The sequence below is a fragment of the Tympanuchus pallidicinctus genome, unplaced genomic scaffold, assembly GCF_026119805.1.
Source record: "Tympanuchus pallidicinctus isolate F22 unplaced genomic scaffold, pur_lepc_1.0 scaffold36, whole genome shotgun sequence".
In the NCBI taxonomy this organism is placed as follows: Eukaryota; Metazoa; Chordata; class Aves; order Galliformes; family Phasianidae; genus Tympanuchus; species Tympanuchus pallidicinctus.
In genome coordinates, this window is record NW_026294754.1 from 919,598 (window position 1) to 943,450 (window position 23,853).

Consider the following 23,853-nt stretch of genomic DNA (forward strand, 5'->3'; position numbering starts at 1 on the left):
TTTGTGCATTGATCCTTCGCCATCTCAGACATACAGAGGGTGAAAACACTCAAGGCCAATGCCACATTGAACCTGAACATCCTTGGAATAAACCCCTGGTAATACGGATGCAGTGAACAACCTCTAAACCTTCCCCATGGTGTTCCCTACTTCCAGGGGTCCACGGCACCTTGCTGTGCTCTGTGCTTACCATCAACCAGATGGGAAAAGGCACCTTGCGAAGGATGTGGGAGCTGTCGGAGGTGACCGACGGGACACCAGTGCACCACAGGATGGAGTACAGCCAGGGCTCATTCACAGTGTACAGATTCACGCTCAGGTTTGCTGCCATGTAGTCTCTGCCAGAAGGAAGAGAGAGTGAGGGGTGAGTCCTGCAGTCATCAGTGCCTCATCTCATTGAATCGTAGAATCATTACAGAATCACAGATCACAGAAGGGAAGGGACCTCAAGGATCATGTAGTTCCAACCCCCCTGCCTAGCAGGGCCACCAAACATCCACATTCAGATCAGGTTGCCCAGGACCCCGTCCAACCTGGCCTTGAACACGTCCAAGGACGGGGCATCCACAACCTCCCTGGGCAGCCCATTCCAGGGCCCAACCACTCTCCTTGTGAAGAACTTCCCCCTAACATCCAACCTCAATCTTCCCTCCCTCAACTTTGATCCATTTCCCCTCGTCCTGCTGTTGTCAGCCCTTTGGAAGAGTTTACTCCCCTCCTGGCTGTAGGTTCCCTTCAGGTATTGATAGGCTGCAATGAGGTCACCCCGCAGCTTCTCTTCTCCAGGCTGAACAAGCCCAACTCCCTCAGCCTGTCCTCATAGGGGAGGTGCTCCAGCCCCCTGCTCATCTCAGTTGCCCTCCTCTGGACCCTTTCCAAGATCTCAATGTCTTTCTTGTACTGAGGGCTCCACACCTGGACACAGGGCTCCAGATGGGGCCTCACAAGAGCCGAGTAGAGAGGGACGATCACCTCCCTGTCCCTGCTGACCACCCCTCTCCTGATGGAGCCCAGGATCCCATTTGCCTTTTGAGCTGCCAGAGCGCACTGCTGCCTCATGTTAAGTCATTACAGATGGAGAGCCTCCAAGAACCCCACACCCCACTCCAATGCATCCCACCGTGCCCTCTGAACAAGTCCCTCAGTGCCACATCCCCACAGATCTGAGCACCTTCAGGGATGGTGACTCCACCACCTCCTTGGGCAGCCCGTGCCTGTGCCCAACTGCTCTTTGGAGAAGAAATTATTCTTAATATTCAACTTGAAATCTCCATCTCAGAGAGTTCTCATCATCTGCACTGCTGAAACACAGACATATTAGCTATGAATCACATGAAGTAGGTTTTTAAAAGGGCACAGTCACCTCATAGGCAAGCCAATGGCACTGCAGTCAAGTGGTTGGAATGCACAAGCTTTCTTTTCCCCCCAGGCACTACCTGCCCCAGGACTCAGCCTGCTTCAGACACATCATCATAAAGGACAGATACAGCACCTCATCATGCTGATGTGAAATTAACATCTACCTCAGATGCTTATCATGTTTCACAGGCAGTCTGCTTAACTAAAAACTGATCGAGTTTGCAACATGAGTTCCTACAGTTCCCATGCCCTTGTTTTAGGGACAGTTGCAGGGATACATCTTCCAGTTTCCAAAGCAGGCATATGGTCCTCTCCAGAAGACAAAGCAAACAGTTAGGGGCCATATTCTCAGTTCTTCTCTCTTTCCAGCCCCAAATGTATAGTAAGACAAATCATTTAAATATATATATATATTTTCCATCTGAAAACATGTTTCATTTCTCAAATACTTATGCAAGGAATAAATGTGAACTCCAAAAAAGGGAAAAGGTCTCTATGAGAGACAACCCACACTTTCTGAGAAAAGGGCAAAGCCATGAGCTAGCACTGCGTACAGTTCAGATACACACTGCCAGAAGGCTGCACATGCTGTGACAGCCTCATTAAAGACAAGGCCTAACCACTCTAAACAGGTGACAGCAACAGAACATGTGAATTGTCTGCCAAAAAAGTTCTGAGAACTAGATTAGACACCAGACTAATCAAGAATCTGCCACAGAAGCTCTGGAGCAGATTAACAGAAACAGGGCAGCTGCTGACAGTGATCTCTTTTTCCAGAGATCACCTTTTTCCAGAGATAACAATGGAATAAGAATAAGAAATATTCAAAGATCTGTATTTCAGAAAGGATCATCATGTATGAGACACAGATGTGGCACTGAGGGACATGGTTGGGGGCAACGTGGTGATGGGCTGACGGTTGGACTTCATGATCTTAGAGGTATTCTCCAATCTTAACGATTCTATGAGGCAAATGAGCAACCCTGGGAACAGCCTGGATTCTGGGTAATGGGAGGGACGAGCTGGCACAGCTCAGGTTTTTTAACAGCAAGTCCATCTGAAACAGTGCTTGTATACAGACAGGTCAAGAAAGATGCTGCTGGGACAGGGATGCACACGTGGCCGTAGAGCAACGTGCTGCCAACAGCACATCCAAAGGGAGGACTCTACCTGACATCCTCATTCGTGACCTTGGTGTAACGCAGGTTGAGTTTCACGATGCCCTTCTCTCTCAAGCGCTCTGCATCCAACTTGAGGCCAGAAGTCTGCTGGAAAGCTGGAGCAATCTGCCTGACCAGCTGCCGCTCCGTGTCCGGCAGCCACATCACCTGCAGAGGCAGAAGGAGGTCAAGGCAAACAGGGTTCACAAAGCAGGTAACACCAGCCAAGGGTTGCAGATAACCAGTTTACATTAAGCCAGAAGCAAATATGCACGATAGATTTTGCCTTATTTGTCATACCAATAGTCTAGGAGAGGCACACAGCCTCCTGGATTTATATCCAAATGCACTTCAGGATGGTTGGGGAACACAGAGAAATATATAATGCTTGAAAATTTAGAGGTGAAAAGGGTTGAGGTAGAAACAGATCAAGCCAAGGGCTCATGAGGTGAGGTCTATTGTACCCCACACCTAACAATCTGTCTTCCCTGCCCAATTCAGGGCACAGGGACTAATGCTGACAGCACAAGATGGTGCAGGAGAAGCCTCTCAACATCCCATGGCTGAGATCTGTTTTATTCAACTCTCTTTCATTAGGGCTACATCTCTTCTCACCCAAGGCAAGGATTTCCCAGAGTTCACAGCAGGCTTTGAAAATGTGTCAGATCAATTACTGTTGACAGGCTCAGGGGCCAGACATAAAGTGGATGCAGGAGCCAGGCTAAGCAGTTCTATCAGTTGTGCCATACAGAGGTTGGGATGATTATGGCAGTACCACTGGGCTTTACATTGCTTTAACCCACATGTTTAAGACCTCATCAACACTCATTAATGACCAAACGTTTGGCCTCAAACTTGAGTGAAAAATACAGCTTCACCACCCCCATATCTCTTTGCTCACAGTTTTTCCAGTGCCCTTCATCCCCCTGTGGAAGTGGATAGTGATGGGACAAGGGGGAATGGTTTGAAAGTGAGACAGGGGAGGTTTGGGTTGGATGTGAGGAGGAAGTTTTGGAGGCAGAGGGTGGTGAGGCACTGGCACAGGTTGCCCAAGGAGGCTGTGGATGCCCCATCCCTGCAGGCATTCAAGGCCAGGCTGGATGTGGCTCTGGGCAGCCTGGGCTGCTGCTTGGCGACCTGCACACAGCAGGGCTTGGAGCTGGATGAGCATTGAGCTCCTTTGCAACCCAGGCCATTCTGTCATTCTGTGATTCTATTAGAGGACAAACTAACGAGGCTGGCTGGACACTGACTTCTAGCTCTGTGCCACTGCAGTTAACTGCTTGGCAATTATAGGAAAGAAAGTCTGGAGGAGGCCTCCTTTTGCTGGTCCAGTTTATGACTGCTATCTCCAGTCCACCAGACATGCAGCTATGCAAAGACCTTGGGTCCAGCCTGCAAGCATTTTCCTCCCCAGCACAGCTTCCAAGTAACACCCCAAATCAAGCATCCAAATGGGTCAAACGAGGCACTCAAGAACTCGGGGAACCCATAAGGATGTTCAATTCTGGAAATACCACCAAACTCACAGATCGTTGCTGAATTCCCGATGCCAGGATGGTCTTCAGGGTGATGTTGATGTAAGACGTGTAATAGGGATGATCTGGTGGCAGGTCCTGGAAGTTCAGGATGAGTGATGTATTATCCTTGATCACCTCCAGCATATCTGCTAGCTTGCAGACAGACTGGTTTGCAGCTTCCAAGTAGTCAGACCTTGAGAGGGATCCTGCTGTCCAGAAAGGGTCGTTCTGAAAGTAAAAGATGCCACCATTACCACCATGAAGCACAGGCTCCCTGGGTGCAGGTGGAGCTCCTTTTCCATCCCATCATAGCAACAGTGGGGGATGCTGACAACTACACTCAATGCCATTCTAGGACTTTGTTGAAGTGTTTTTCCATGCCTCGGTTTCCCCAAGGGAACTAAGGGCAATATGAGAGGAGCTATGGGATGCTGGAGCAGATGGACTCTCCTGACAAAAGGACATTTAGAAATGACTGTGTCTCAAAGGACATCGCCAAAACCAGCCTTCCAGCTGCTGTCTTTGTCCGTCTCACCTAGCAAGAGGCATTTTCACAACATTCCCATTCCAACAACCACATCTGCAGGCCCAGCAAGTCTCTGTGCCACAGCACATGCAGCTCTTATTCAGACTTCCCCACCACAGATCAGAACAGTGGTGATGCTACTACAGCGCAGGTTACTACCAGGCAAGCACTGAAGGACCTTCAAACAGACACATGAAACCAGTACCTGAGCTTGCATCATTGCAGTAAGCCATGATCAGGCTTGCTGGAATGTGCCATACTGCTGCAGCCCTCCTTCCAGACCACAGTTAATGCTTTCCAGGAAGGTTATGGCTGCAGGCTACAGAAAGAAAGCCCACCTGTAAGCTGGCTGAGCACCAAAAGATGGACCAGCCCACCCCAAGGCAATTTCTTCTCCCTTAGACTTTGAAAGCTGAACATCTCTGTGGATTTTTTTTTTTTTCCATTTTAGAAACAATTACCTCCAAGTATAAATTAAGGAAAAAGTAAAACACAACAGTCTCTTTTCTGTTTCCTTTATAGTCATATTTCCCTTTCCAAGGGGATATTGGGAGTCCTGAGTAGTATCAACCAGGCAGTAAGGTCCCTCCTTCCAAGTGGCGGAAGGAGCAGAGAAAAACAATCTCTCTCCCCTACCCCAGGTTGCAAGGCAGAGAGAGGACCAAGCAATCAAATTCACACAGAGTGCTCCTGGGGGCTAGGCCACTGCTGCAACCTTTGTGCAACGCTACCTAAAGACAGCTGCAAATGCCTTGGGTGGGATGTCAGACTACATGATTAGCAGTGGACTGAACTACATACAGTTCATAGAGGCTTGGTCTAGATGCAGTTCAGACCACCCTACTGAGAAGCTACCTCACAGAGGGTTTAGGCAGAGCTTTCATCCCACGAGCGTGGCTGCAGGACATCCTATAGGTACGCACCCGTAGGAACCACTCTCCAGCATTGAGCATTTCCAGGTCAGTCCAGTTGAACATGGAAGAGTGTTCGTAGGCCCGCCCTGGAAACACTTCCTCCACATTCGTTGTTCTCCTGAGTGTCTTGTCATGCATCAGAAATGGCACTCCATCATAGCTGCAAACACACAGACTCCATTACAGGTTGAGACAAAAACCATGTAACACTTTGCTAGAGAAATGGCATCTCCACTCCAGCTTCTCCCATGGCTCTAAGGACCACACTGAAATCATTGTCAAGATCTTGACCAACTCAGCCCATCCCCAACAGCCTCAATACCAGTTGAAATGAGACGTACCCAGAGGAAAAATGTTTTAGATGCATTAGTCCATCCCACCCTTCTCCAAATCATGGATTTTTTGAGTGCCAAACTCATGCATCTCAGAATCCCAGAATGGCTGGGGTTGGAAGGGACCAACCTCCTTCTGCAGACAGGACTGCCACCCATTGAATAATGCAAGAGATCAGCTTGCCCAGGGCCCCATCCAACCTGGCCTTGAGCACCTCCAGGGATGGGCATCCACAGCTTTTCAGCTCAGACAAGACCTGCCACCATGAATGCTCAGCACCAACCAAAGATGCCTGCAATGTCTGTAGCTCCAAAAACTGTCAGTGTTTTTCCATACTTTGCATCCTCACACATATGCATCCACACAGGTACAACTATTCTCAAATGGTTAATAAGTAGATGATGAGCAAGATTTTCAATAGCTCTCAGTCTATCCAGGAACTTAATGCTTATGAGCTTCCAAAAAGATTCAAGGGCTACAAGCTACTAAAATTGCTCTTAAGTAAGCTTTTCCATTTTGAAACTGGTTTGAGGAGACACCCATGCTCACATGAGCAGCTATGCTCACGCATCTTAAAGAAATCCATCTTAAAGAAAACCCACCTCTCAGAAGAAACCAAACAGCCAAGTGCACACACCCTGTGGTTTTTAAGCCACCTAGATAGAACAGAACAGCAGTTTTGGGAAGCTATGAAGCTCTTCAAGCTTTCTTTCAGACTAATTTTCTGTCACTGAATCATTGGTGGGATAATGAAGGCTTTTATTAAAGGCTGGAGGACAATTGTCTGCACTCAAAAATCAAGATAAACTCTGCACAGCCAGCCTGATTACAGTGACATTTTCCAAAGCAAAGTGCCCATCTTCACTAGGCAGATAATGTCCGGAAATGAGATGGGGTTAAAAAACAAAACCCATCTGAATTAGGAGATAACTCTGAGCACTCACCCACAGAACTACAGGGAGTACAAGCTAACAATTGGGGATGATGGAGTAAATGCTGTCTTTATCACTGCCTGCTGAAGTCCCTTATCACAAAGGTCACTCGCATCTTATTTGCTGTTTCTGGAGTGCATCATGCCAACTGTGTCCCTCTCCATCCAAAGCAGCATGCTGACACAGCAACACCATGCTCAGCCGTGCACTTCTGCAGTCAGAAGAGTTTTTAATATTAACAGTCAAAAGGAAGGTGCTAAGAAACTGCACTATTATGAGCATGGACTGTTTAAGGAAGATAGGAGCTCAAGCCTTAACATCTTGCAGCAGAGCATCATTAGATACCGCTGAGACTCAACCACAGCATGGAAACTAATGGGACACTTCACACTGACTCCCTTCTGCCCATTCCCTCCTCATACAGAGCTGCTCAGCACAACGCAGAGCGAATCACAACCAACATATTAGCAGGTATAGGTCAGAAGAAATAATTCAGAGTGAGAAATCAGAGCTTCAGAAGAGAGGTGAGAGGAGACGGAAGATGGGAGGGGAACATGCAGCAATACTATGCTATTTATACTTGAAGCAAAGAAGCTTTGAATGCAGCAGTGCTGGCTTTGTAACCAGAACCACCCAGTTTGGAGCATCACTGGATAGGGAGCAGGATGTGATGTATGTGACTACGTCCCAGTGGCCTACCTATATTCTTCAAGAGGAGGAATGAGTGGGAAGTATGGAAACACCCCAGGAGGTGAACTGAAAGTGACTCAGCAAGACACAGGCATGAAGAGCACTGTTCAAGCAAACTCTTCCTAAAACTTCTGCCATCTGTATTGATGGCTCTGGTTTTGGTCTGAAGGTCACTGAAGGCCTCTTTTTATAGAGCATCTTGGGTCTCCCCTGAAGGGCCTCAGATAATTGATCCTTTAAGAGTATCATCATTTGAGCTGTGCGATGCTTGGAATGCTCCTCTGAGATGCCTGGAGGGTGGCAACATGGAGAGCTCTTGGATCTTTTCAAGCTCTCCTCCTCCCAGAGTCTAGCCTTCTCTCTGGTCAGGGATAAAGGAGGAACCTATTCAGTTATCCTTTCACAACGATTAATAATGTAATTTTTGAAAGAAGGATTTTATTGCCAATATCCCAGTTCTTCCTTCGTTTCTCCACAATGACTCCCCAGGGGAAGAAGTTCCTTCAGTTTTCATGTTCTTTCAATTAGGGAAAGAAAGAAAGCACCATGACAGTTAAGCTCCAGAATCTCTCTTCCACCAGGCAAAACTACCTTTCCAACCTTCAAAGAGAGCAGGAAAAGAAAGAAAATACCAGCCTTGTGTCCTAATTGTATTTGTAACTGGAACTCAGAAAACTGAGGGACCACCAAGATAAGGCACTACCTCTCCCTTCACGCCACTTCCACCTTCTTGCAATACATGCAAAAAACAGTTCAGAAAGGAAGACTATTAGACAACAATCACACTCCTGGAATAAAGCACGGCTCTCAAAGTAACTCTAAATGACATCTAAATTGGCCTTGTCAACTCAACACTTGCCTGCAGGGAAAGATTTTTCGATGGGCAACTGTCTGACCAGGATCCTCCTTCCCTTGCAGTAATGTGAAGTGAAGGAGGGCAGGGGAATGATTTTACTCCCGTGCTGCTAAATCACTGTGGACAGTTTTGCAAGGCTGGTAAAACCCTCCTGAAGACCTGCAGCACAAGGAAGTCACTTTGAGATCACTTCTTTCTCTGCACTGCCCAGTAAAAGTCATTTTTAAGCATTTCTGCCTTTTCCCAAGACCAGTTGACTTCAAGCCACGATAGAAACCAGGTGCAGCGTGTCACTGTAGTAAAGCAAGTTCTAGGATAAACAGCATCTTCAGGTTAATTACTATTATTTTTGTAAGAAAAGGAATCCAGGTTCTTTCAACTGGCCAACTTCACCTTCAGCCACCATCTCAGTGGAATGATTTGTAGCATCAGTGCACTACAAGCAGACACAGCTAGGAGTTCATGGAATCACAGAATCATTACAGCTGAAAAAGACCTCTAAGGTCCCCACGTTCAACCCCAAGCCATCCCACCCTGCTCACTGACCACGTCCCCTGTTACCACATCTACCCTTTTCAGGAACACCTCCACGGATGGTGACTCCTCCACCTCCACGAGCAGCCTGTTCCAATTGGTTACTGCTAAGCCTCCCCTGGGAGTTATCAGATACATTCACCATGAGAGCCCCTTTCAATGGGAAAGACCACTATCAACCAGACAGCAGATGGAGACCCATGGTTTGGGCTGTGCATAGAGAAAGCCTCCATGCTCACACCAAGTATGACTGTGGCTTACCTTAGTACAACATCAGCCTGGACTCCATATATCTTCTGCTCCACCGCCTTCTGGAAGGACATCAGGGTATTTTCTGGTGCCAACTGTGACCCAAAAAAAAAAGAGCAGTACAAGTTTAGCAGTAAGTGGGCACACTTGCAAAACACAAAGTCTGAAGATGACCAATTCTTCTGACCCCACTGAGGTTCTTCCATGCTCAAGATGGAGCTCAGTGCAGGCACTCATAGCCTGCAGCACTAGAAAACCAAACAGGAAATTGGTGTATGAGAGATTTGCTCAGTGTGGCCCCCACAGAAAGGACCCACAGAAAGCAATCATTCATGTGATGCCAATTCTCTATCCACAGGCTCTGTGTAGAGCTACCTTAATGGTTCTTTATTCTCCTGCTTTCCTATGCAAACAGTGATTAAGATGCCACTATGGAAAAAAAGAAAGTCTATAGATCAGGGTATAACCCCTACCATGGGGAACAACACAACTGCAGGTCCTGTAGAAAACATTTCATTGTCACATCCCTCCATCAGTAAAGCAATCAATCATTAAAAATAAATAACAGTTGATTTCTCTTAATAACAAACATTCCAACAATGAAGCAAAATTAGCCTTAGGCCTAGAAAATGTATCCCTATAGTAATCACAGATGAAGACTCAAATGTTAGCTCAAATTCACCCCTGTAAAATGGACCAGATGGCAGCAGAATTAAGCATTGTTAAAAACAATACAGGATGAGAATGAATGCTCTGTTTTTTCTACAAAATCAGTACAGTTTAATCCAAAATGCCCATAAACTGACAGGCAGAGCAGGAAAAAAATCCAGACAGCTACAGAGAGAACCTGACAGGCTGCACTGAAACACAAGCACACCAAAATAAAGCGAGTTTGAAAAATCATTTTCTTATTTTCCAGTTCTGCTGTCAGGTTTAGCGCACCTGTCGCATCCTCTTCTTCCACTCACCCCATAAGGAACAGTAATTTCCATCAAGGGACAATAAGGATTCACATTAACGGTCGCTTAGCGAATGGGAAGAGGATAACTTTAAGAACAAAGACCTAAAGGCACTGTGCAAGCAACACGCACAGTAAACTTTTATATTTAAGGCATCTGCCCAGAGAGGCTGTGATGCCCCGTCCATCCCTGGAGGTGTTCAAGGCCAGGTTGGATGGGGCCCTGGGCAGCCTGGGCTGCTGTGAGATGGGGAGGTTGGTGGCCCTGCATTTGTGGGGGGTTGGAGCTTCGTGATCCTTGAGCTCCCTTCAACCCGAGCCATTCTGTGATTCTATGATTCTATGATCTTGAAGGCACCTTCATTTTCTTATTAACTGATTGATTTAAACAGTCAGGTTGACAAGCTCTGGGGCAGAATAACCCAAGCAAATACTGTTCAGAAATGGCAGCAACACAACCTTGGTACAGGTACAGAACGTCTGCACTGAATGCCTCTGGCTCAAATCACACACCAATATCAGTACATTTTTCTGTTCGTTCAACAAAATCAACACTGAGGTGCATCATCTTCCCATAAAAAAGCTCCCAGTCAATGCCTGGCTTTTCTAGGCAGGAACCAACATCCCACCACATCCCCTCACCCAGCCCTGCGCTGGTTCACACAAGGTCAGACGAAAAGAGCTTTTTGCAAGAGATGCACGATGCCCAGAGCTGTCACCAGGGAGCAGCAGCCCCACGAGGATCCCAACCTCAGCTCCTCAGCTTCCAGCATCTCGAGTTTCTTCTCCAAGTAGCTCAGGTTTCCTCGGGGTGAGCACTGCAAGGCGATCCACTACTCAGTGCTGGGCAGCGCTCAATATTTGCTTTCAGAGGCTGCAGGGGTTGCAAGGAAATAAAGCAGGTAGTGTTCAAACCAGAGACTGGAAACTTAAAGGCGATGCGAGACCACCAGCACAAGCCAGGAAGGGTTGGTGGCTGGATGCAGCACAAGTCCCAGCTCAAGAGGTGACACCATGCTGCAACCGAACCCGTGTCCCTATAAGCAGCCTCACCAGGGATGCAAATGTGCCAGAAATAGAAAACAAAATGTGCTGAGTTGTAAATCATCTCTTGGGCGAAGGAAGACTGGAAAAGGCAGGCTGGACTGCCTCCACTAAGCAATCGATGTAAAACCCTTCACCAAGGGTAGGACAAAGATGAAGGGCACTGCTGTTACCCACCTATGCAATTAAAAGCCCACGCTGCTTGAAGCAGGGCTAAAGGAGGGCAAAGAAGCCTGGCCAGAACAGCAGTATCCCTCTGTAAAGGTGGGGAAGGGTGGCCAAAGTCTCCTTCATCAGCTAGGCTGGGGAGAAGTGAGATTAGACAGAGCCAAGACTGCACACAGAGGTAAAAAATGAAAGCCACATTGGAAAACAGTCTTCTGGAGGTGGGATTTTAGGATTTCAGACTGTCATATAAAGACAGCAGGGATGCTCATACATAGCAGTGGCAGTGCTGTTTCAGAACACTATGCACTAAGAGATATCACTGAGCCTAACCCCAACTGAGACGAGATCCCAGTCCCAGGAGTGGAATATTTCACTCCTGCATCATCCTCAGTCCCTACACAGGTTGCAGGCCAAGCTTTGCTCGTCAGGGACAAAACTCAACCCCATCAGAGTGGCATGCAGGGGATAGATAGGAGGCACCTCTATTCCTTTCCAAGGAACTCAATCTCCAGGAACTAACAAGTTAAACTCAGAGAACTCCATGCAGGTCTATGCTGGAGTTGGACTCGATGATCCTCATGGGTCCCTTCCAACTCAGGATATCCTATGATTCTATGTTGCTATTTCAGCTGTTCCAAAAACAGATTGACACTTCAGTTCCGACCATCAAAATGCACTCTTAGGAGCTGTAACGTCATCTTAATCACAACCACTAGAAGTGAAGAGCATCACCCTGCAGAGCATCACAGGTGGGAGAACATCCCTGGCTGCCCTGAACCAGCAAGCAGCACAGACATCAGCAGAGGTGTTCTCTGCAGTGCTGTGCCCCACAGTGGTGTCATGTCCCATCAGTGTAAGTAACTGCATCTCCAAATGAGTCCATCATTGATGTGGAAAGCTGTCCTTGTGGTCCTTCTAACCCTTTCAGCTGATTCTAGCCTCAAGGAGACCGAATGAGCTACTCACATCAATGACACAACCCAGTAGAGTTCAACTAGAAGCCAAGAAGGCAAACTTAAATCTGTCCCCTAAAATCAAATATTGCTTGTTCATACAGTCATAGGATGGCTTGGGTTGGAAGGGACCTTAAGGATCATCAAACTCCAATCCCCAAGTTCCTCTGGTACTGGAAACAGGACCTCTCTGTACAGTGTGAGCTTGTGAATAGGGAAAATCAGAGTAACAGATGTCTGCACTGTCCCTGCTTGTGTCTCTCCAGGAGAGATGGAGCTGAAAACCCCAGATTCTGACTGTGACATGCAGAGATGTGTCTGAGGAGGACAACAGTTGGTGCAAAAGTTGCATGCTTACTGTTCTACAGCAAAACTGCAATAACTAAATAAATACATAATCCTGCTTGTGTTCCCCTCTGTCTCTGCCCACTTTATCTGATGACTTTCCTCCTTAACACAATGCCATCAAGCAAATTATATCTTAGTCCCAAATCTGGGTTTGCAGCAATCCAATGCAACTGGACACAATCTGTTGATTAAGAAGTCAGCGTTGTGATGAAGGAAGCAATGACCTCCAAATCTATTCTGCCAGCTATGCCAACTTCCACTGAAGGCCACAGACAGCCCCCTGTGCAGTTTCTTAAAGCTGTTCCTCCTCTGCCCTTGGTTTGATAGCTTCAAACCCCTGCAAGAATCAGCCTGCCATTCAGATTCCTCCTGTGGGTGAAGACACAGCAAGTAATTTCTAGAAAACTGCCCAAGAATGAACTCATTTTGACTATTTCTGTGCTCAGAAGCAAATACTTTCAAAAGGAGCACTGGAGTCAAAAGCTCTGGACCTTCCTTAATGAATATTGTGAAAGTGCACAGCCAGCTGGACATCATACACTGCTTTCCTTCTAATTAGCACTGCATCATTGCATCATTTGCATGTTAGGGAGGCTAATGATGAAGCCTGCACAGAAGAAGCAAATTTGTTCCAACCCCTAATTGCAGTCACAACAAGTTTTAAGGATTTTTTTTCCCGTCCATAAGCATCATTTAAAAATTTGGGTTTAGTTCTCCCTTCCCTGTTGTCTCCTTGTGAGCCAGTAACTGGACTCAAAGCACAAGGAGTGGTGAGGGCAATACCTGAGAAGTGGAGTTTTCCTTCCATGAGAAGATGTCTTTTGGATGTTCTCTTTGTGGCTGGGATCTGCCAGTACTTTAACTTTCATTATTAAGGTCCCACTATGCCACTATGAGGCACTAACAACACTGCTTTTTTTAAAAAAGCATCTTTAATTCTCAGTAATTCAAGGTATTTTACAGAGCACCTGCATCTAACATTTCTAGAAAATGCTCTACTAGACTGAAAAGAAGTGAAAAGGTGCAAAGCAATAATATTGCCTTGGTAAAATTTTAAGCAAAAAACCATGAGAGATTTAATGAGAAAGCATGTGAGATCTTAGTTTTGGTGTATCACATGCAGAAGCCAAACCCTGATTTAATTAAAGAATGCCTTTGTATAGACTGGTTCCAGTGAATACAAACTCCTCTCCAGGTCTGACAGAAGATGTGAGTTCTGTTTGCTGCTATAAATTGGACCTCTGGACTGGTCGCCTGGCCATATCTTTAACAGTTAGGGGTGAACAAAACGTAACAGAAAGAAGTCACCAGTAAGCCACAGTCCCAACCAGAAGTCTTCACTACTGGTTTTATCAATAGTTGGCATTACAAGATGGCAAAACACTATCTCAGAATTGCCAGTGTATGTCAGAATCTTTACACGCTGGCACAGGTTGCCCAAGGAGGCTGTGGATGCCCCATCCCTGCAGGCATTCAAGGCCAGGCTGGATGTGGCTCTGGGCAGCCTGGGTTGCTGGTTGGGGACCTGCACACAGCAGGGCTTGGAGCTGGATGAGCGCTGTGCTCCTTTGCAGCCCAGGCCATGCTGTCATTCCATGATCTTCACCTACAGGTATGTTAAAAAAAGAAAAAGCAACAGAAACCACAGCTCCACATGTATATATTGCTGGAATTCTCCTGAAAACAAAGCCACGTGCTCCCTGCCAGGGCAAAACATTCCCTTTTAACATCTCAAAAGGCAAATCATGATCACAGAAAAGACCTCCAAGATCATCCAGTCCGCCCGTTCACCTATCACCAATATTTCCTCACCAAGCCACATCCCTCAGTACAACATCTAAACAATGTTTTCGTGTTCTTGAACACCTCGAGGGACGGTGACTCAAACACCAGCTCCACAAAGTGCTTCATCCCACTAATGGGTACTTTTCCACCCCAAACTTGTGCAGAGCCCATGAGTCAGCAGTGCCAAAAACGCCCTTCCCTGCACAGTGGATGTGCGTGGCGTGGAGGCAGCTGCTGCCTGCCAAGGAGAGCTCAACAGCAAGCAAGCCCCGCGTGCTCTGTGACACACAGCCAGATGTTGGGATGGTGCTGTTGCAACACGCTGAGAGCCAGCTGTCTGGGTGGGTTGCCAAAATGTTCATTTCAGTACTATTTGTAGCCTCCAGCTCTGAAATTAGGAGCCGTTCTCGTCTCTGGCACGCTGGGATTGGTTCCACAGCTTTAACCCTGTGGGGTTTTTTGTTTATTGTTTTTATTTCTATTATTTATTTATTTTAAGAACCACCAGTACCTTTCCGGTCCCAGTAACAGGAGGTGAATTTTTAGGTTCAGTGCATTTCCTAAAGCTGAAATATTGAATACCCCAAGTTCTTTGGGTTCATTTAGGCTGGAGCTTCATAGAATCATAGAATCATAGAATCACCAAGGTTGGAAAAGACCTAAAAGCTCACCCAGTCCAACCGTTCACCTATTCCCAACAGCTCCCACTAAACCACGTCCCTCAACACAACATCCAGCCTTTCCTTGAACACCCCCAGGGTCGGTGACTCCACCACCTCCCTGGGCATCCATTGCAGTGCCTGACCACCCTTTCTGACAAGTAATACTTCCTCATGTCCAGCCTGAATCTCCCCTGCCGTAGCTTGAAGCCATTCCCTCTGCTCCTATCACTGATGACACGAGAGCAGAGGCCGACCCCCAGCTCCCTGCAGCCTCCCTTCAGGAAGTTATAGAGAGCAACGAGGTCTCCCCTGAGCTCCTCTTCTCCAGGCTGAACATTCCCAGCTCCTTCAGCTTCTCCTCATCAGCCCTGTGTTCCAGACCCCTCACCAGCTTTGTTGCCCTCCTTTGAACACGTTCCAGGGCCTCAATGTCTCTCTTGCAGTGAGGGGCCCAAAACTGGACACAGCACTCGAGGTGCGGCCTCACCAGTGCTGAATACAGGGGAACAATCACCTCTCTGCTCCTGCTTGCAACGCTGTTTCTGATGCCAGCCAGGATGCCATTGGCCTTCTTGGCCACCTGGGCACACTGTGGTTTCATGTTCAGCCCAGCATCCATCCATACCCCCAGGTCCATTTCCTCTACGCCGTCCTCCAGCCACACCGCCCCAAGCCTGCAGCGTCGCCTGGGGTTGTTGTGGCCGAAGTGCAGGACCCGGCATTTGGCCTTGTTGAAACTCATCCCATTGGCTTCAGCCCAGCTCTCCAGCCTGTCCAGGTCCCTCTGTAGGGCCTCGCTACCCCCAGGCAGATCCACACTTCCAGCCAATTTGGTGTCATCTGCGAATTTACTGAGGGTGCACTCGATGCCCTCATCGAGGTCATCAATAAAGATATTGAAGAGGACAGGCCCAGCACCAACCCCTGGGGAACACCACTCACGACCGCTCGCCAGCTGGATTTGACTCCATTTGACTCCATTCATGATCCTTCATGATACAACCCAAGCCACTCTATGATTCTGTGATTCTTTGGGAGGTTTACCTGCAATCTGTGGTCAAATGTTTCTCATAAGGAATGTACACTAAGGGTAAAACCAAAAGCAAGCAGAACTCAATATCATGGAAAGCACCTTCTTCAAATCTCAAACCAAAACACAACTTGTCTCAGCTCTAAGCACCCCACAAGGGAAAGCATCTGGGAGAAGACTTTAAAGAAGCAAATGGTGATTGAAACTTGTGTCTAGTTGGATTAAATCATTCATTTTTACTTCAGGTTTGGTCCCAGCTTTGTCTCCCACTCATGTTTTGGTGTACCTTCAGTGTAAAAGTCACAAGGACTCAAATCTATTGGCATTGAAGACAGAATGCAACCAGATTGCTGAAAACAGAATAAAAAGGATGGAGACCCAGGACACCTGCTTGTAATGCCATCAAGCTAGATTAACATGCAGCAGTTTCAGAGACCCCATCTCCTGTTTTAGGGTGTCAAATGACTCTCATACCCACCAGCACAACAGCCCTTCAAAGTGACAGATATCAACGTCTGGTGCCCTCAAAGCCTCTCACACTGCTGCTATTACACCAGTGCTCTCCTGGGAGTCCAGATGGAAAGAAAAACGCTGAACAGTTAACTTAAAAAAAGCCTTTGAAAAGAAACCAATTGATTAATTTAGAGAAGGGGTTTTTAGATAGCACCCTAATAGGACAAGACATTTAGCACAATGAGAAATGGACACGGCTGGATGATATTTAGGCAAGGGAAAGGAGGAATTACGCAGAAGAGCGCTTCCAGAGATGAATTAAAGAGCAGAAAAGGATGACACCAAAGAGATACCTCTTGAAGGAGCATTACCACCATTACAAACTGACAGCCACTGTGGAGACAGTAGGTCACCTGTACTGCAAAGAGCTGTGCCTCATCTAGGTACTGATGCCTAGATACTTCCCAATTTTTCTTCTCTTTCTGCTTAGAATGCAAGGACACACTCCTCCACCAGCATTTTAAGATAAATTATGTGAGCCACTTGGCCTCTGTTCCTCATTTTTTCCCTCCACAGAAGAAGGACAGCAGTTGAGTTGCACTCAAATGCTGCAAAGGATGCTCTCAGATATTCTACAGGAATGAGAGAAGGCAGATAGGCTGGGTGCACGCATGGAGGACAGCAGGTTGTAAAGCACAGGAGAAGTTCATTGTATGCATTGTATGCTCCTCATCATATGAACAGCAGTCCACCTCAGCATGCTGGGTGAATCAGTGTATTGGGTCATGCATCCCTCAAGAAGAACTCACACATGGATTTTTCCAAGAAAAGGCTCAATTTCACCATTCTTTTTTTGTCTTAAAAACCATGCTATCACCCCAATAAATCTTTTATCTCAGGACAGCAAGCATCTTCATCTCATAGATCTTCTGTGCTGGTTGTCATCAGAACAGCTCTAAGCTATTTGTATCCTTCTAGCATAAGAACATGGGTCATGTAAATGCAGCATTACAGACCCAATCCTGCCAGACTGGTGAAACAAGCAGCTGTTGGCCTCCACCAGAGAGCCTGCTTGTCTGCACAGCTCACAAATCACATTTGTCTTGCTTCAAGAGATCTGAAAGAAACCTTGCAGTGCTGTTTATCATCTCCAGCCCCACAGATCCAGCACCACCTCAGGATCCAAACTCCCAGGCTCTGAAGACTTTTGATCTGGGTACTGCTCAAGGGAGGATGTCTGTGTCCTACAGCCTGGTCTCCACACTCTTCTCCAGCTGTTTCCTTCTCTCCAGCTCCGCTAGGCTCCATCTCTCCAAATTAAACCTACATACAATTGGGTTCCAGAGCAGAAGTGTACTAAGTAGCCCTGAGAAAACACGATCCTATCACCAGAAATGCCTTTTGGCAAGGCTTCAAAATCATGACTGTTCAAACATACTTGACATTGCACAACCTTAGGACTTGCACTATATGTTAGATGAAGTTTTCCAGACTCCAGGATATCATTAATTGGAGCAGGTTGCTCAGGAAAGTGGTGGAGTCACTGTCCCTGGAATTGTTCCAGAACTGTGGAGATGTGGCACTGAGGGACACAGTCAGTGGGCATGGTGGGGTGGTCTGGGGTTGGAACTTGGTGATCTTAGTGGTCTTTTCCAATCTTACTATTTCTACGATTTTATATAGTGAAAGCTGGGCAAAACCAGACTTGAGTACAGACTGGGAGAGGAATACCTTGAGAGCAGCCCTGCAGAGAAGGATGTGGGGCTCCTGATGGTCAAAAAGAGAGACATGAGCCAGCAGTGCGTGGTCACAGCCCAGAAGGGCAGCAGTCCCCTGGGCTGCACCAACAGAGGGGTGGCAGAGGGCAGGGAAGGGATTGTCCCCTTCTGCTCCACTCTAGTGACAGCAAGCCAGCTCATTCTGTCAGGGAAATGATGAAGGGAAGAACTGTGCTAAACAGCTCTTGGTCCACAATTCTAAGATGCCCAAGTCCAACCACTGACCCACCCCCACCATCCTCACTGACTGTTCCTCAGTGCCTCATCTCCAGAGTTCTGGAACACCTCCAGGGATGGTGATTCCATCACTCCCCTGAGAAGCCTGTTTTCCTCTTTGGGGACAGGATCTAAAAACTCTACGGGGATGAAGACTTATAACAGATCTTTGTGGTTTCCTGCTGCGCAGGACTAAGATCTCACACAGTTCCTTCTGGCCTTCAAGGCTGGTAAAAACTCTGTGGAACAGTAAAAAGCATTTGTAATGCCCAGAACTTCATTCCATCATTCACAGAGGCAATCTAGTTAAAAGAGCAATACAAATTGAGCTGGTGTGTCAAGGGATTTCTTAAAGAAATGAATAATTAAAAAGAAAGAGAACTGAAACAAAATACTACAGGGTTGTAGTAGGCGGTAATCTCTATTAGTGCTCACACTTGCACTTGGAGAAGAGCTCAAGCACACTCCAGCCTGACAAATACATTTTGACAACCTACAGAGATTTTTCTTCTTTGAATGTAAGCAAAAATGTTAGCTGGGTGTCTAAAAAAACACATTTCCAAGGCCAGTGTCTACACTGCAGTGTGCCATCTAGTTACAAGGTCGATTAACCAACTGGGTGAGATGGAGGTACATCTGTGAAACAGATCCAAAAGCACCCAGACTGGAGATTCAGACCAGTGTATCCAAATACAACAGGGCACCATTACCTACACCAGAGCTGTGACCAAACCAAGTCCCATCTTTAGTCTGGACACATACAGAAACTCACTATGATTTCAAGGTCTACCCAGAGACAGATGACAGGAATGTTTCATCACCTCGCTCTGTCTCATGACGATCTGCAATGAAGGATTACAGGGCAGCCATGTAGGCTCAAGCACAGCTTTTTTGTCTGTTTTTGTGGATTGCCACATATTCAAGGCATCTTGCTGTGAGCTGAGGTTAATCACTACTGGTGAAGTCTTGCAAAGGATGCAGACTCCAAACCATCTGTCATATATATATTCTCCAGAGAGCAACCTGGAGATCATGACACCCAGTACTATCCCATAGGCAGGCAGAAGAGTTGGACACCACAGCACTGAATGTGAAGCTACTCACCATCGGTGCCCCACGGTGACCTATGATGGCTGGCTTTGGTCCCAGAGCCTTCTTCTCCATTATGCAAGGGGATGAGATGGTGAGGGGGACGAGGTAAAGTGCAACTACGACCGCGAGGTATGCAGTGATCATCAGCATCTGAGAAGCTGGGGGTGGAAAGAGAGAAAGATGGTGAAAATGTTGGTCAAAGTCCTCCTACCGCAGGGCAGAAGTCAAGTGACCTTCCTCCTCCTTCAGAGCAGAGGCTGCACTACAGCCATTGCCCATAGGGCAGCAGCAGATGTCCCTGCTTAGGAAAAAGCATTCTATTAAATCTGCTGGATCTAGTCAAGCTGTAGAATGATAGAAGTCCTGAGTGAGGTAGCCTTGGAACTCACAAGGCAAATATTTGCAATAAATGCAAGACGGAGAAAGCAAATTTTAAAGGAAGGTCACAACAGTCCGGCTATGGTTTTGGCCACTACTGATCTGGTTTCATGCTTTTTCAATCCAGCATCCAACAGGCTCATTCAAAGTGCCAGAAAGTAACACTAGTAACTTTTCCAGTTTATAGGATCATAAAATCACAAGGTTGGAAACGACCTGCAAGATCATCTAATCCAACCATCCTCCCATCACCATTGCTACTGCAAGATACCAAACCATATCTTGTAGCTCCTCCTCCAGACAGATAATTCCTCCTCTCTCTGGAAGAGTTGTCAGTTACCCATAAAGCACTCAAGGGCTTCCATGCTATGTCCTGCACCACAAAGGTATGGTGTCATGATGTTGTATATTATTTGGCATCAAATCCACAATTGGTTGGCAGGTGATCCCAGCCCAATGCTCATTCACTCTATAAACATCACTGATCAGGCTTCTAGGGCCTAAGCAGTTCAGATACAGAAAATAAGCTTGAAATGTAATTTGGTTAGTGGTCTGCACCTACAAGGAAAGGATGCCTCAACACATGGGTCATGGACCGTGTTAAAATGGATTGGAAAACTACACCTAGCCATGCATACAGGGCAACTGGGAAGATGCAAAGAAGAAAAAAGAAAAAAAAAATACAAGAATGAAAAATACAAGCAAAGTTCATGCTGTCAGGTTTGCAGTTGGATGGTCTGTTTGGAAGGAGGTCTCCTGGTGACCCCCCCAAGCTAAGCAAACAGGACAAATTTCCCACTTTGAGCAACGTGGAAGGACCAATACAACTTTCAGATGCAACCTTCATCTTCCATTCCTCCAATTCTTATTGACCACACCAAAGAGATCTGAGCTCGCAGGGCATGTTTCTCATATTCCCCCTTGCTACTCAAGGCTTCCAGGGCTGCTCTGAGCTCGCTGTTTTCTATCTGACCTCAGAAACAGGCTTTGAATACAAGATACTGTTTTTCTAAATTAATTCTATTCAAAAAACTTCTATTCTGCAGGTCTGGAAAACAGAGCATAGGAGATTAAAGAAAGTGCCAATTTACTCAGGAAAAAAAAAAGGCAGGTACTGAAAAGTATCAGATGCATCAAAGAAAGAACAAGAACGTACTGTTGGAGCAATGACTACAGGTACACCAGTTATTTCCAGAAGACTACTATTATTGAGTGGCATACAATTTTCCCATCGTAAGGGACTGTATGTTCTCACAGAGATTTCATTTTTTAAAAAGAAAAACTACACTGAAGAGCAACAAAAAAGAATTTACAGTGCTGTGTCAACAATATCTGCACCAAGAAGTACATGAACTCCTCCAGGTGAGACACTTTGAACAAGTAAACTGACCCTGAAATACATCATGAAGATCCAATGATACTGAAAAGATGAGTATCTTTCCTTTTTAAAATAATGGTAATAAAAAAACATCAGGAGCAGAAAAAGAAAAGGGAAACGGCTTCCTGAACTTGTATTAAAAATAAAGTAGAACCAAAAAAAATCAGAAAAAGCAACTGCAAGAGAAAAGCTGTGAATTCAGAAGGAGCCCATGCAGACCCTGCGCTAGGCATTACCACAAATCCTCCCCCAGCTGGCAGCCTAATTACATGCTAGGACATGAACCAGGTACACTTTTCTTTGGCATATTTATACATTAAGGCAGAGCAATTCTTTCTTTGGAGGTCTCTCTGGATATCAAAATCTTTCAATCTCCAGCTACCACCTTCCTCATGCTTGGCACTCTCTTCTCGGAAGTCTTTCACAAGTGTTGCCAAATCCTTCCAGGGCTCCCATCTTGCTGCAGGTTAAATACCAATTAAAATCACTGCTCTGAAGCTGGCATGGATATCTGAAGACATCCATGGACACCCTTAGGAAAAATGCAACTGAGGGTACAGAAGGAGCACATTATTTTTCAAGAAAACACAAAGCTTGGACTTGGGAGAACCCACGGCCCTGAGATGCACACAATGTGTTTCAGTGGATAGGACCACAGAATCATAGAATGGGTTGAAAAGGACCACAATGATCATCTCGTTTCAAACTCCCTGCTATGTGGAGGGTTGCCAGCCATCAGGCTGGGTTATGTGTGTTTTTCACTTCTCTATTCCCTTAGACATCTTTGACCATGTCTCAGTGTGAGTTTTGGAAGCATCTAAGGTCAGATCCCTGCTGAACCCTCTAATGTATCACAAGCAACAACTCCAGGAAGGCATTGAAGAGACAGGTCCACCTAGAAATGCATGTGAACAAGACCCAAGTTGCTGGGGTAAAGGCAAAATGCTTATAAGAGAAGAACACTGTGTGTCAGCTGTGGAGGATGCAACTTCCTACTGCAGATTAGAGGAAGTTTAGATGCTTCTATTCATTACACCATTGAAAACAGCCCTTTCACCTCCAGCCCTGCTGTGGTTCCAACAACAAAGCATCATCCATGGGATCTGGATGTATCCACAGCCCAGAAGCTCCCCTTCCAGCCAGGTTTTGACAGGAGAACATTCCACCTCCTTAGAACAGCTGAGCCTCCACATCCCCATGAAGGAGCATGAAGGGCTCAGTCCTGACTTCTGCTGGGAGGACCCAACCTGCAGCCCCTGCCCTCCCCACAAGTGCTCCATAGGGCAAGAAAGGAGATGCCCAACTGGTACTCACTGGCTTTCTCCATTCGTGCAAACTGCCCCGCTATCAACCACGACAAGGCTGTGACTGCTGCAAGTGCTCCTATGTGCAAGAAAGGGGCTGTGGCCTGTAGGACCCAAGAACAGGAGAGAAAAAGTGATTAAACACCCCAGCATCCTCCAAGTTGATTCATCTTGTGGGCTCCATAGCGCATTTGGTGATTCCGTTTCGAGTTGAATTTCACGGCATTCCTGCTTAAGGCTCCTGCCTCTGCTTTGGCCCTCTTTGCTAAACCCTATTGCTACCCTTGGCACTCAGACCACTATGAAAGGAAAGCAAGAAACCTCTAACCCCCTTCCAGTAACACATATTTGATAAAGGCCTCCTTAGATACCATGCAATTTTAGGCAAGGCTCTTGGTGCCACTGAGACTCTTCCTGTAGTCCAGTTGAGCACACTGGACCGGACATCACCATGATGCAACACCAGGAGAGAAGGTTTGAGACAGTTCCTCTGAGTCATGCTTCTGTCCTCCAGCATCTGCCTATATCTTCAGAAAGCAGGGAAAACGGAAACACTTCTGAGAAATATCAGTCACTTGCATGAATGCTATTTTTTTCTCCCCAGATTTGTGTATTACCAAATATTCAGCAGTAGTCAACAGTAGAACCTCTCAAGCCTTTCATAGGCGCTGAGTTCAAAGGAAGGAGCCCAAGATATGGAAACAGAATGACTGCTTCTTTGCCCACATAGGGAAGCAGGCCCATAGAGAACTTACCTGCAGTGAGATAAATACCATCTCCCATTCGTCATCCCAGAGCTGTGCTATCGATGACATTGTCACCACGGTGGTTATCAAGGTCGTCATCAGGCCAATCTGCAGTGAACAGAGTGGAACCTTTGTATTGTTGTTATAACAGTCTCTACAGATTGGGAAATGGAGAGGAAAAAAAGCTTGTGTATGTAATAAGTGGTCTAAAACAACCAGCCTTAGGACTCAGAAGGAGAGAGGTTGGGTTTGTGTGCTGTCCCAGCATAATCTCCACTTCCCCACCATTTGGGATACAGCACAGGGCTCAGTAGGACACATCTCACAGATGGCTCAAGTCCCACTTTCTTCACACAGAGGTCAACTGTGTGGAAGGATCAGGTGATTTGCCCTGCCAACAAATAGTTGAATAGAGATTGAGTTCTGCCATGCAGCTTCAAGCAACGATCCCAGAATCTCGTGGCCCTTCTGCAATGCATTGTGGTAG

At 46.5% G+C, this 23,853-nt stretch overlaps 1 protein-coding gene across 9 annotated transcripts in view; it reads right to left on the reverse strand.

Annotated features, from left to right (window-relative positions):
- Positions 1-23,853, reverse strand: part of GDPD5 (glycerophosphodiester phosphodiesterase domain containing 5) — a 364,359-nt gene that overhangs the window by 207,273 nt on the left and 133,233 nt on the right. For all 9 annotated transcript variants that reach the window (XR_008210304.1, XR_008210303.1, XM_052699314.1 and 6 more), the window contains 8 exons: positions 23,376-23,474; positions 22,631-22,724; positions 19,573-19,718; positions 9,086-9,168; positions 5,489-5,639; positions 4,049-4,267; positions 2,530-2,687; positions 191-338 (listed from right to left, as the gene is read on the reverse strand). Coding sequence is in view for 7 of the 9 variants with exons in the window: in XM_052699314.1 (XP_052555274.1) it covers positions 191-338; positions 2,530-2,687; positions 4,049-4,267; positions 5,489-5,639; positions 9,086-9,168; positions 19,573-19,718; positions 22,631-22,724; positions 23,376-23,474 (1,098 nt within the window). In the remaining 2 variants the exon portion in view is untranslated. The remainder of the gene's footprint in view (positions 1-190; positions 339-2,529; positions 2,688-4,048; positions 4,268-5,488; positions 5,640-9,085; positions 9,169-19,572; positions 19,719-22,630; positions 22,725-23,375; positions 23,475-23,853) is intronic.